Source organism: Akebia trifoliata, chromosome 3 (genome assembly GCF_017979445.1).
Source record: "Akebia trifoliata isolate Shusen 1 chromosome 3, ASM1797944v1, whole genome shotgun sequence".
In the NCBI taxonomy this organism is placed as follows: Eukaryota; Viridiplantae; Streptophyta; class Magnoliopsida; order Ranunculales; family Lardizabalaceae; genus Akebia; species Akebia trifoliata.
Genome location: NC_141377.1, coordinates 36,175,633 through 36,190,297, shown reverse-complemented (window position 1 = coordinate 36,190,297; position 14,665 = coordinate 36,175,633). Strand labels below are relative to the sequence as shown.

At 35.0% G+C, this 14,665-nt stretch overlaps 2 protein-coding genes and 1 pseudogene across 2 annotated transcripts; 1 reads left to right on the top strand and 2 right to left on the bottom strand.

The window, feature by feature from the left end:
• Positions 1–454: 454 nt before the first annotated feature.
• On the top strand, positions 455–3,856 carry LOC147406654 (Pentatricopeptide repeat (PPR) superfamily protein). Its single transcript, XM_086434786.1, has one exon. The coding sequence runs from the start codon at positions 455–457 to the stop codon at positions 2,519–2,521; it is 2,067 nt and encodes a 688-aa protein (XP_086290912.1). The 3' UTR covers positions 2,522–3,856.
• On the bottom strand, positions 2,522–4,434 carry LOC147406653 (pentatricopeptide repeat-containing protein At2g13600 pseudogene; annotated as a pseudogene).
• Positions 4,435–10,808: 6,374 nt separating this feature from the next.
• On the bottom strand, positions 10,809–13,068 carry ABCG5 (ABC-2 type transporter family protein). The gene has a single exon (XM_086434784.1). The coding sequence runs from the start codon at positions 12,865–12,867 to the stop codon at positions 10,954–10,956; it is 1,914 nt and encodes a 637-aa protein (XP_086290910.1). The 5' UTR covers positions 12,868–13,068; the 3' UTR covers positions 10,809–10,953.
• Positions 13,069–14,665: the final 1,597 nt, after the last annotated feature.

Below are 14,665 nucleotides of genomic sequence, written 5' to 3'. Positions count from 1 at the left end.
GTCTAAATTGTCCAAAGAACTATGATAATTTTATAACTTTTTATTAAAATTTAAATAATAATAATAACTATTATGGTTGTTATTAATTTTTTTTTTTTTTTTTTTTTGAAGGTTTTCTCAAGACCGTTTGTCTCCCTTCTATTATTCTCGAAAAAATTAAAAAAATAATCATAGAATTTTGACAAGAGATTGAAGATGAGGAGGCTATTTCAGTAATTTCAAAATTCTATTTCTATCGAATCAAATACCCCTGTTCTAGTGCTACCTCAAGTTAAAGTCTAATCCGGTCCGGTTGGTTCATTGTGACTATGCTGTGGTCTGTACCTTCCGGTCCATGGTAGTTGTTCAAAGTTCAAAATATAAACTCATGGGCCAAGAGAGAAACTGTCTCAACTGCATCCCATTACAAATAATCTATCTACACATGCTTGAGATGATTATATAACTGTTCATCATGGACCTTGATCTCCTTTCTTGTGCTCGCTTATTACGATCCTTCGACACCCACCGTTCGATCCTGAAAGGGAAACAAATTCATCTCCTCTTGCTCAAAAGGGGTCTTCTTGAATCAGCTCCTTTCATTGGAAATTTTCTTCTTCAAATGTACACAAGGTGCGGCCGATTGAGTGATGCACAGTGTTTGTTCGATGAGATGCCTCACACAAACTGTTTCTCGTGGAATTCGATGATTGAAGCTTACTTGAAATTGGGAAACAAGAAAGATTCGTTAGAGTTGTTCGATTCTATGCCTCAAAAGAATGAATTTTCTTGGAATGTGGTCATCTTGAGTTTTGCAAAATCAGGTAATCTTCAAGTCGCTAGAAGGTTATTTAATGAGATGCCGATGAGAAATGGGATTGCTTGGAATTCTATGATTCATGGATATGCGAGCAATGGCCATCCCGGAGAAGCTTTGAGGTTGTTTAAAGATCTCAATTCGAATCCCATCGAGCCATCAAAAATCGATACTTTCATATTGACAACTGTTGTCGGTGTGTGTGCCAATTTGGCAGCTTTAGATTACGGCAAGCAAATCCACACCCGTGTTATTGTCAGCAAAATGGATTTTGATACCGTCTTGGTAAGCTCTCTTGTTAACATGTACGCGAAGTGTGGAGACTTTGACAGTGCGAGTCATATTTTGGATTCGTTTAAAAAACCTGATGACTTCTCACTCTCGGCTTTGATCTCGGGATATGCAAGATGTGGTAGATTGACCGATGCAAGAAAACTATTCGATAATAGCAGCCCATGTGCCGTGATATGGAACTCCATGATTGCTGGATATGTTGCCAATAATCAAGTAGAAGCAGCATTGGGTCTTTATAATATGATGCAGACGGAAGGAATTCGGGCAGATTCCTCTACTTTTACGAGTGTCTTGAGTGCGTGTGCTAACTTAGGTGTTGTTAAAATTGGCAAACAAGTTCATGTTCATTCTTATAAACTTGGATTCGTAAGTGACATGATTGTTGCTAGTGTTCTTATTGACATGTATTCCAAGTGTGGAAGTCCTGATGATGCTTGCAAATTCTTTGGCGAACTTGAAGAACACGACACTATATTGCTCAATTCTATTATCAATCTTTATTGCAATTATAGGAGAATCGAAGATGCCAGATGGGTTTTTGATACGATGCCAAGTAAGAGCCTGATCTCATGGAATTCAATGATAGTCGGTTATAGTCAGAATGGGTGCGCCATTGAAGCGTTAAATCTCTTTTGTGAGATGCATCGGTTGGATTTGAGGATTGACAAGGTTAGTCTTGCTAGTGTGATTAGTGCTTGTGCTAGCATATGTTCTCTTAGACTTGGTGAGCAGATTTTCGCTCGAGCAACTGTTGTCGGGCTTGAGTCTGATCAGATCATCGCTACCTCCCTTATAGATCTCTATTGTAAGTGTGGCAACATTGGAGATGGACGAAGTCTGTTTGACGAGATGATGAAATCTGATGAAGTCCCTTGGAATTCAATGCTGATGGGTTATTCTACAAATGGTTATGGGATTGAAGCGTTGAAGCTGTTTGACAAGATGAGACACGCGGGTGTGAGTCCCAACGATATCACCTTCACAGGAGTTTTGTCTGCTTGCGACCACTGTGGTATGGTCGAGGAGGGAAGAAGATGGTTTTATTCAATGAAACCTGAATACAATATTGATCCTGGGATTGAACACTACTCGTGCATGATTGATTTGTTTGCCCGTGCGGGTTGCCTTGAAGAAGCAATGAATCTCATTGATTGGATGCCATTCGAGGCAGACACAAGCATGTGGTCATCGGTATTGAGAGGTTGCACAGCTCAGGGAGACGAGGCTCTTGGGAAGAAAGTAGCCGAGCATATTATCAAACTTGATCCCGAGAATTCAAGTGCTTATGTCCAACTAGCTACCATAAATGCTACTTGTGGAGACTGGGATAGGTCAGCACAAGTTCGAAAAACAATGCGAGGCCAAAGAATCCAAAAGAATCCCGGTTTCAGTTGGATCGAAATTGAGCACACAAGTGTGACAGGCGCATAGTTACCCAAGCGAAATCACTTCATCTTTCATCTGTTCTGCCAATATGGTGATCACTTCATATATCTCTTCTGTCTGACCATGTGACTTGTCTTCAGCTACAAACCCATGTCTTTCATTCCTCACCTCGGTCCAACTATAAGCCGTGTCTTTTCTCAAACCTCTCTCCTTCATGAGCCTCCTCACTTGGCGGGCATCATCCCATCTACCCGCGGCAGCATAAATGTTAGACAGCGAAACATATCTAGCACCGTTACTTGGTTCCAACTCAAAGAGAGCTTCCGCTGCCCTCCTTGCGAGATCCAAGTTTCCATGGACTCTACATGCACCTAATAAGGCACCCCACATCCCCACATGATCCAATCCAGATCGTGCATTATCAATCAACTTCATCGCTTCCTCAAGTCTGTTCTTTCGTCCTAGTGCATCGATCAGTAATGCATAGTGCTCTGACCTTGGACAGACACCGTAGTTCTCCATCGAGTACAAGATTTGGTGTCCTTCAGATACCAAACCCATGTGACTACAAGCAGATAACACCCCAAGAAAGGTGACGTGATTTGGTGGTGTGACACCTACTTCGATCATCTTCTCAAATACTGCAAGCGACTCCTTCCCGAACCCATTCTGAGCAAATCCGGTTACAAGTGAGTTCCATGAGATAATATCCTTCTCGGGCATCCTCTCGAACAATGTCGTAGCAGATTTCATGTCACCGCACTTGGCATACATGTCGATAAAAGCATTGAATACAAACACATTGAATAAGTCACTTTTGCTACTACTTCTAATAATGTGCCCATGAAGCTGTTTTCCACGTTCGATGAGTGCTAGATCCGCACAAGCACTAAGAACACTGACAAATGTAAAGGCACTAGGCCTGATCCTCTCATCCTGCATTCGCTCAAAGAGATACAACGCCTCATCTCCATGCCCATTTTGTGCAAACCCCGCAATTAAAGCCGTCCACGAGACTGAATTCTTGATTGGCATCCGATCAAATACCGAATGAGCTTCTATTAATCTAGCTGCCCAAGCAAAAGCAACAACCATTGAAGTCCACGACACGACATCCCTTTCGGGCATTTGATTAAAAACCCGACAAGAGACATCGGGTTCACGACACTTTCCGTATGCATCAATCAAAGCATTGTACATTATAATATTCAGATCAAAGCCGATTACAGTCACTCCCACTCCATGGACTTGACGCAACAACTCTAGCGCTCCCAAGCTAGCACAAGCAGTCACGATGCTGACAATCGTGAACTTATCTATTAACATACAATTGTGCTCTTTTTGCATTCTTTGGAAGATATCGATTGCTTCTTTGTGAAACCCATGATGGGTTAAGCCCGAAATCATCGAATTATAGCTTACAAGATTTGGATTTGGCATTTTGTTTAACAGTTTGTGAGCTTTTTCAAAGAACCCAAATCGAGTGTAGGTAGATAGGATTGTATTCCAAGAATGGGTGTTTTTAATAGGGAGATCATTGAAGGTGTTTTGAGCGCATTGTATTGAGTTGCATTTGGCATACATGTCTATGAGACGGTTAGAGAGAAAGACATTGAGATTGAGAGCGGTTTTGATAAGGTGTGAGTGAAGGAGTTTTCCATGCTTGAGGTGTCTGGTTGTGATGCACTTTTCAATGAGGGATGCATAGTGATGGATTGGATCAATGGTTGTAATGTTGTCATTTGTGTACATGATGTTAATTCAGCTCCACAGAACCTAGTGTGCTATTTTGAAAAAGAGTGATCGTGTTAGGGTTTAGGTTGAAATTTGAAAATGGAAGACCGTTGTGTACAATTTTTGTTTGTTATAATGGTTTATAGAAGAGCACAAGATTAAATGTCTGTATCCCGACCTGTGAATGTCAATGGTTAACCGTTGCACCCGAAATCCATTAGTCGGTTGTGGGTCTATTATTATTATTATTATTATTATGCGTGCTGATATACTGTCTAGAAAGCTTCAGTCCGTGAAGCTGACGTGTCACGGACATGAAATCATAGATTTATTTTCTCAGGATTCACACAAATGCACATTTATTATGGGAATTTGCATTTGTGTGTTCTGAGAAAACAGATCTATCTTTCTGTGTTCATAACACGTCAGTTGAGTATTAACTGAATGAAAATTTTCTAGTGAGAAAATCATTATTCTATTAGTATGGATCCATTATTGCATGAATAATGATTTTCTTATTACCCCTTCTGACACACGCCCCCCACCCATGTGTTAGAACCATATGTTCTTTTCTTGGGACACACAACCACACATATTTATGGAGATTTACAATTGTGTATCCCGAAAGAAAAAATCTATGGTTTTAACCCGCCATATCAAAGAGCATGTGTCAGAAAATCACCACTCTTATATTTTGACAATTTCATTGATAAGAAAATAAAATTAACATTACTCCCAAAGGCATTCTTGGGGTGATCTCGTAGTTCCTACGGGGGGAAATGATAGGATTGCAACTTGGGCGGGTTGGAGGGTAAACCTAGGTTCAAACCAAGTTGTAGAACTCTTAATTTGAGCACAACCCGATCTTGATGTTTTAAAGTCGGGTTGAGTTCAACTTAACCCAAGTTAGGTAATTTTGGGTGATTTGGTTGGGTTTAACCTTAATTTTAATTTCATTAGCAAATAAATTTTATTTTTAAAAAAAGAAATACAACATCAAAACAAAATGACTAGTAAATAAAATTGCATAAATCTTCAAATCCATCATTGAGAGAATATTTAAACAAACCAGACTAAGGCAGTGTTTGTTTGCGCTATTTTTCAACGCTTATTATTGAAAAAAAATATATTCAGTACTTTTTGTCAAAATAACGCATTTGTTTACTCTATATTTTCAACGCTTATTGTTAAAAATAAGTGAAAAAAATTCAGCACTATTTTGATGCTGAAAAAAAGTGCTGAAGTGGTAAGCACTTCACTTTTTTCGACACGGATAAGTATGCCCTTCGTTTTTTTGAGCACAGACAAGTATGTCCTTATTCTTAAAAGGATATTACCTCTTATATCCTATGGATAAGTTTATAAGCACCCCACAAATTAATAAACCCACATCATGGCTAAATTATTTTGTCTTATGTGGGTTAAAAGTTTTGGAATGAGTTGGTTTTTGGTGAGGATGATCTCCTCATTAGTATATAAGCACCCTACAAATTAATAAACCCACACCATGGCTAAATTATTTTGTCTTACATGGGTTAAAAGTTTTTGAATAAGTTGATTTTTGATGAGGATGATCTCTACAATGAGGAGATCATCCTCACAAAAAATCAGCACATCCTGAAACATCTAACCCTATCAAAACAAGTTCAAGAACCGTAAATTGTCCCCCCCCTTTTTTTTTTTTTGAAAACTATTTTTGACGAGTTAGAAGTTTCAAAAATGACTAATTTTTTGTGAGGATAATCTTTAGATCATATAGACCATCCTTACTAAAAATTTGCTCATTCCAAAAACTTTAACCCATATAAAACAAAAAAAATTAGCTATGGTGTGGGTTGCCCTTATTAATTCATAGGGTGCTTTTATAATTACACATCTTTCGTTTCCATCGAAAATTATTCATCCAAAATTAAGTTCTTTTAATGTTGATTTCAAATTTTGGTGACTTATATGACATTATTATTTTTAATTTGAAAGTTGTGGGCTTTTATAAATAGAAATTATTATTTATAAATTAAAGATTTGAGTATTATTTATTATTTAAAAATGAACTGTATTTTAATTTTATAAGAAATAATATATTTTATTGTGTTTGATAAAAAATAGGCATTTGAAATATTCAAACAATGTATAATATGATTGTAAGGGTAACAAAGATAATTTACCAACTTCAGCAATGTGTAACAAATATGATTCAACATCTAAACAAACAACTTTTTCAGCACTTAAATGCAACACTTATAAGTTTCAGCACTTAATGCTATTCAACACTTATTTTTTTCAGTTTAACAAACAACACCTAAATCAAAGTCTGCATTAACAATATTCAATTGTCCACAAGTCATAATAATAGTGTGGAATAAAAAATTTATAATTAATATAAAAATATTTATATATTAGTATATAATCTTAACCAGGGGTAGAGCCAAGATTTTGCCCACAGGGGAGGGTGGGGGCAATTAAAAGTGATTTTTTTTTTTATGTGGACAACTAAGACTTAATTTTTTTGTGGGGGCAATACTTGCTTATAAAAAATATCTGACGTTGTTATCTGTGGCAATAATTCCTCCTAAATCATTAGATTTTGAATATTCTTCTGTGGGCAAGTGACCCCATTGTAAATCCACCCTTGCCCTCAACTTGAATAGACGTCCGGTTGAGATAGTCTAACACAAGCTCCACTCATCTTCTACATAACTCAGTCTAGGTTCACCTATCAATCGGGTTAATCCTAGGTTGAATTTTGGTTAGGTTGTCCAGATTGTAACCCTAGAAGATGATGGAGTTGATCCATGATTTTTTTCTTTCTTTTGCCGCATTTCACTCAAACAATTGAAAAAAGAAGGAGATGATGCATTAAGTTGTTCGCAAATATAAAATTAGCATTATCTCTTACTAGAAGGTGGCATGTGCAAACATACATATATCAAAGGGGATTATTTGTAATTTAAAAATATTGATTAAATGATTTTTGAAAATTACATAGTAAAAATTACATTTTTACAATTTTAAAAATAAAGCAGCATGATTATAACATCGTGAGTTATAATTTTTTGTTTTTTTTTTTAATTTTTAATTACAAAAATGAAATTAATTATATTAAATTTAAATATAAAAGTGGGGATATTTATGACTACTCAAATTTTGGCATCTAATTTTAATCTTGAGAGGGCATTTTGAGAATTTCGAATAAAATCAGAATTTTACAGCTAATTCATCATCAGTTAGAGACGTTAAGGGGGGGATAAACCACACTTTGCATTTTGTGAGGGAGTATCTTTAATATCAGCCATTTCATAGGGTGGAGGCTGTAAACCTAAAATTCCTTATTATATATATATATATATATATATATATATTTTTTTTTCATACAGTGGTATTCCCATCGGCATTATTCTGACCCACACAACCCTTTGGCCCTTTACTTTTGTCTTTTCCTCCACAATCAGATTCTTAAATATACAAACAAAAAGAATATCATAGAAAAGATTTTAATGATTTTGAATAATATTTTTCATAAAAAATAATACATCTTTAAATATTTAAAAATATATAATTAAATAATAAAAAATAAAGAATTTTTTTTTTTTATATAACTAATTTAGTAAGATTTTAAATCTTATTTAGAGTCAGCAAACTCAAATGACTTACCAAATTGGCAGTCCTTTAGATCTCATGGAAGAACCCAAATCTAAAAATAGAAAAAATCAATTTTCTTTAATTAATCCAACATATTAAAATTGAATGGTAAAAAATAAATTTTTTCATTTAAATTTATAAAATTATGTTCTTCATATCCACGTGGCATCAGATCATTTTTGGATGCGACAAGGTGACCTTAGTAATTTGTTTCCTTCGTTGAAATTGAAAAGGAGGGTAATTTTATTATTAAAAAAAAAAAGTAATAGAGTCGTAAAGAGACGGGTTGGTATGAGAGGAAAGTTTGATAGAGACAAGTTGAAAAATTACAATTTGCTGACCACCAACCACGTGTATGGTTGAAACAAAAGGTGACCCCAATTATTTATTTGTGGCTGGAATCAATCACACCTCATGATGTGATGTTCCTCCAAATCCTCCCATGTATGCCACGTGGATAGTCCATAGGTGTGCCCCTAGTGAGCCTAATGTAGACAAAAGGTTCTAACTTTACGAAAAATTCAAAACTCCTCTGAATGAATCCAACGACAACGAGAAGTCCAAAGTTTATTTCTCAATTTCGTGGTAAAAGATAAAAGAAGACAAAATGATAACTTGACCTCTCAAAGTTAAAAAATTTACCTTAAAAATAATAAATTTTGATTTTGATGTAATATTTTGAATGGGAGAAACATCAAAATGATCTTAATTCAAATATTCTCAGACTTTCTATAAAAAAAAAAAACATTCAATATTTTGAAATTGATATATTGATCTCGACAATAAAAATGTTGATTCAAAATTGAATTATTGACCTCGACATTGCAAATATAATTTAGATTTTTTCATTGTACTGGATAGATCTTGAAAATACTTAAAATACACATATTAAAGTTGTGAAATAAACATTTGAATCAAACGTACCAACGAAATCTTCAAAAGAAATTGTATCTCAATTTTGTTCATAATTTTTTATTACACTTTGTTGAAATAGATTGAAAAATATATGTAAATATTTAAAGTTCAAAATATCTCTCCATTTCATCATTCATATCGTCAAAACTAATAAAAAATTATTGTAATTATTGTTTAAATTTTTTAAATATGTAAAGAAGATGATAAAAAAGATAGTTCATAATACTTATAAGACATGAGTTCAATACCCATTATGAGTAATAATTCCTTAGGGATTATCCGTGAGGACGCACCCTCACTTACTTAGTGCATGTGATGTGTTGGCATTGCACGTGCCCCGAAACTAATTCTTGGACGAGATCATGATTTATGGATTGGACAAAACTCAAATATGAGTCTAATCTGTTATCTATAAGGATTCACGATTATAAAAATAAAAAATAAAAAAGATAATTCAAATAATTCAAAAATGTTCTAAAGGAAATGAGATTTAGATCGAGACCATTTAGATGTAAAAAATTTACTAAATGAAATGGATTATCACAATACAGCTCAAAAGTCGAGGATTATTTAAAAAGAAAACCCCTTCCACAATGTATGTCAAGTAATTTTTTCCTTCATTAAACATGTGGTTGAGAATTTTTGGGATAAGTGGAAAATCAAAGTTTCTTGAAGATTACTCTTTGAAAAATTGACAATTTACGGACCACCAACCACGTGGATGAGTGAAACAAAAATGTGAAATCAGCTATTGTGGCTAGAATCACACATGACTCAGCTAATTTGGGCTTGGGAATTCTCATGATGTGATGTTGCTCCAAACCACAGGATGTGTGCCACGTGGAAAGTATATAGGTACTGTGCCCCCAATGGGCCCAATGTAGATTAAAGGTTCTAACTTTATGAAAAATTCAAAATTCCTCTAAATGAATCTAAAGACAATGAGAAGTCTAACGTTTATTTCTCAATTTGCCTTTAAAATAAAATTTAATTTTGATGCAATATTTTGAATAGGAGAAAAATTACAAAATGATTTTTAATTAAAATATAAAGACATTCTCGAAACATTAAATATTTTGAAGTCAATAATTGGTGAAATATTTAGGATTGATACCAAACTGAGAATCATGGTTCCATCGTGTCCTTAAAATGTCATCTGACACATCGTTAGGCCCACTTACTCATGAATGTTAGACTTCTCCACAATATGTTCCTTAAATAAAGAGTGTATTTTGTAACTCAAGCTGACAGGCTAACTTAAAAACTCATTGATGTGGTGGGTGCACGAATTGTATATTTTTTCCTTGGGGTACACAACTGCACATGTTTTATGGGCATGTGCAGTTGTGTATTCCGAGAAAAAAAATCTACGATTCTTGCAGGGTACACTTCAATTAAATTTTTGAGTTACCCTGTCAAGTTGAATTACAAATCATTACATTTAAATAAAATTAAAATAAACTTGAGTCATGATTTATATATTTTTTTATTTGAACTCTTTCCACCACGAATTTCAATTTAAGTAAGATTAATCATAATCTAATCATCTTTTTTCGTACATTTCTTGACCTGGCAATTTACATAGTCATAAATCTTTTTAACTTGTGTATCCCAAAGTAAATGATCTACAATTCTGTTAATGGAGCGTACAAAAAAGAGAGTCAGATTATGATCTTTAAAAATGTACTTTAATTAAAGATCATGAAAAAAAATTCAAATTCACTGATATTTAGTACAAAGTTTACCACAGAGTGAATGAAACATTGAGTGGGTTAATGGGCCCAAAAATGTTCGTGACAATTTAGAGATTGGTATAAAATCTTTGCTCATCACTTTGTGAACAAATTTTGTGTCCCAATGTACAAGTTTCTTAATTTATTGCTTATGAAAGAGACTCCCATTCCACATTTATTGATCTGAATTTTTTTTTTCTTGGAAGAGAAATTGAAGTGGTGACAAATCAATACATATGGACCACAATATTTCCATATTTGAGAGAGAGAGAGGGAGAGAGTTCTAATATTTCATAAGAGAGAGAGAGAGAGAGTTCTAATATTTCATATTTATTGATATGAAATTTGTTCTTGGAATACAAAATGAAGAAGTAACAAACCAAAACATGTGGGCCACAATATTCACATATTTGTGAAGGAGAGAGTGAGAGATGTTGTGACCTTATTATTCAAACTTCAAAGAAGAGCCATCTTGAGACCACCTTCCCTTTGAGAGCATCTACACCTAAGAATAACATAAGATATGAACCTATAAAACAAGATGAAACAAACCATGATCACTACATTTCTCCACCTACTCTCATCTCCAAACCCTTCTTCTTTAAGTACATCTTCCCCACTCACCACACATCCACCAAACATATATTCCAAACATTTCCCTGAACCAGAAAACTCATTTATCAAAAACCCTTCAAATGGATACTTAAACAGTGATATATAATGCATAAATATCCAATAATTCGGCATCCCATTCTTCGATATGAAGTACCCCGAGAACAAAAAGAACGATCCCATCACGCCCGATATCACTGAATTCCCCACAATGAAATTCGGCACAAGAGCACTGAAACAAACCACAACCGAATTCGCTGTGTAGAGAATCAACCATATTAACAACAAGAAAAACGCAAAACCGAAGAAATCTCGCCTTAGACCCACCAACCAATACAATGGTACAGAGAATAAGAGAGCAAGAATTAGTAGAAATGGTAGGTAGACGAGCCCATTAGCGATCACATACGATGACACTCTATAGCTTCCACATGAGGTCTCCTTCATCAAAATCTCCCTTTCTTGCAAGAAAATAGGTAGAGCTTCAGTGGTGCATGATAACAAAAATGTCAAGATAAATGCAAATAGGCCTACTCTCTCAGCTGAGCCGATTACATCATCTTTAAGATCGTAAAAGATCGAACCCAAGACTAGCCCAGCCATCAACATTTGAAGTGTTCGACAAGCGAATAGCTCCTTGGTTCGATAAATGTTCTTCGAGAACCTATGGGTAAGTATAACGGTTTCACGTAATCTTGAATTAGCGAAACCATTAGGAACATCATTAATCACATTATCGATGATTTCTTCATCAATTACCTTGGCTTGTTGAAACAGTTGTTGTAAAGTAAACTTACCACTTGTATCATTCTCACCTTCTTCCCCTCCTACTCCTACTCCTACTCCTCTCTTGTGGTGTGGTGGTAGTAATTGTGGTTGTTCTTGATGTGCTTGTTGAAGGGTTTCAATAGCATCGATGGCGAATTCAACGATATTGACATGGAGAGGAAGTTGTAGACCCATTGATCTTAATTGCAACTGAAGATGATCGACGGTTCCGTGGTGTAAAACCGAGCCATTAGCTAACAAAAGAATAGAATTGAACAGCTTCACAATTCGGAACCCGGGTTGATGTATACTAAGGACTATAGTCCTACCCCGAGTTTCTGCCATGGTCTTCAACATATCGATGATCTGATGAGCTGATGTACTATCTAGTCCCGACGTGGGTTCGTCAAGGATCAATACTCTCGGATCATGTATCACATCGACACCAATCGACACACGACGCCTTTCACCACCAGAGATCCCACGAACCTTATCGTCGCCGACACGGGCTTTTGCGACATGGCCCAAGCCCAATTCTTGGATCAATGCCTTCACTCTTGTGCTCAATTGAGACGATGGGAGATGGAGCCGGAGCTTGGCACTGAACATTAGCGTTTCTTCGACGGTGAGGAGTGGGAAGAGTGTGTCCTTTTGGGTGACATAGCCGGAGATTTTCTTGAATTGGGCCTTATTAATGGGCTTTTGGTTGATGAAGATGGAGGAAGTTTGAGGGGTGAGTCTCCCTGCAAGGATCTCTAAGAGAGTAGATTTTCCTGCACCACTTGGACCTACAATTGCAAGGATCTCCCATGGTTTTGCCACGCAATTTACGTCTTTTAGCACGTGCCGTGTGCTTGGCTTTGTTCTTCCTTGTTCTTGATCTACTTCTTCTTGTTTTTGGTTGAAGATCTTAAATGGGTTTGATGTTTTTTGTATTTGGATCTCGTAGTTGATACCCATTGCTTCTATCTCACAACCTTGTTTCTTCATTGAAGAAGATTCACTCTGTACCTCTTTTTTTTTTTTTTTTTGTTCGCCTCTCAAGCTGAGCTTTGAACTACTCTTGTGCTTGCTTACTTACTGCATGAAAATGTGGGTATTCATCAAGAAAAATCACAAAAGGAATAAAATAAAAGAAAATCTGTTCTGGAAGTTGTAAATGTGAGTGCTTCAAAGAGTTTAATGAGTATTGATGTATTATTGTTCACGTGAACTTCTTATTGCCATTTTATTATATAAGAAAAACCTTGTTGTTTTATAGTTCACGTGCCCTCGTTAGCATGGTTTTATAACTCGGATGACTACGAATCAACTCGGATGAGTTGGAATAGTTGATCCCCTTATTGACTCATGCACAATCCGAGTCACTTCGTCCTAGTTTTAGAAAAATCAATCCCTTTTAGTTTTATTCATTATTTCAAATGTTTTTCTAACCTTTCATTGATCATGATTCATGTTACCAATTTTTTTACTTTGATTGCTAACCTAACACAATCCCATTCATTTATCGAGGTTTGGGATTATTAGTGTAATGTTTCTTTTTGATAAGTAATTATTAGTGTAATGTGAATGAATAATACTCATGCATCCCGTTTAAATACAAAGTAGAAAGTAACTTTAAAAAAATTTATTTTGTAAGAAGTAGAAAGTAAACTCTTTCCTCTTTTTAAAAAATTTAAATATTTTACTCTTTAATTTTTTTATTTTATTTTTATAATTTATCAAAACAAATTTTTTAACTTATAAATTTTAGAAGTAATTTTTTTCATAAGTATATCCAAAGTCCAAACAGGTTTATTAAGTAATCATTTTAAAAACAATGCTAGAGTGGGTGCACACATTGAGCTAACTTGGAGTTATGCTCTGAACCATAACTCCTTTTCAATTGTATCTTGAGAAAAAGCATCTATGGTTCTAAGCACAACTCCACACCAGTACAGTGTTGAATCCAATGATATAAGAAGTCACTTTAGCATTTTCTTTTAGAAGAATGCTAGAATGATTGCATAGGACACTGTGCTTGACACTGCATCACTTGGAGGTGTGCTTAAACTCGTAGATTCTTTTCATTGTATCTCAAGAAAAATCATCTATGGTTTTGAGTACACCTCCAAATCAGTGCAGTGTTGAATAAATATGAGTGAAAAACATATATAGTTCTAAGCACACCTTCATGTCAGCGTAGTATTGAATACATATGCATGAAAAACTTCTATATTCTGAGCATACCTCCACGTTAGTGTAGTGTTGTACGAATTCGTTGTGGTATTTTTCTTTTTCTTATTGTAAATGTTTGTCATTGTGAAAATGAGAATTTGTGATTGTAGCATCTTAATGAGGGGCATGAAAAGGTCATTTATATATCTAGATTAATTACACATTTTACCCTATGCAATATTTATTAAAATAGAATAAATAACTATATTTTTATCAAATTCATTTGTGATAGCAAGTTTGGGGGAAAGGGTAGATGCGTGGCTTAGTAGAAGAGGGTTAGTACTAGGGATGCAAACTGATCAATTCCACATGTACTCAAAATTGAAATCTAAATAAAATCTCAATTCTGATCTTTATAGTTTTTTATTTTGAGTATAAGATCCTTGAAAGTATATCGATATATAGAAAATGAATGGATGTTCAAGTAGAGAACATACTAAAAAGAAAATGCTGAAATGACACAGGGTATTTACTGTGATTCTCACAAGTTTGACATGGGCTGTGCGCATAATCACAGATGTGTTTTCTCGCAATACGAGTAAAAATTATCTACGGTTATGTATGCATATCC

Bases quoted from the DNA above. Each gene is read 5' to 3' on its own strand.
- LOC147406654 (XM_086434786.1), top strand. From the start codon at position 455: ATGGACCTTGATCTCCTTTCTTGTGCTCGCTTATTACGATCCTTCGAC.
- ABCG5 (XM_086434784.1), bottom strand. From the start codon at position 12,867: ATGAAGAAACAAGGTTGTGAGATAGAAGCAATGGGTATCAACTACGAG.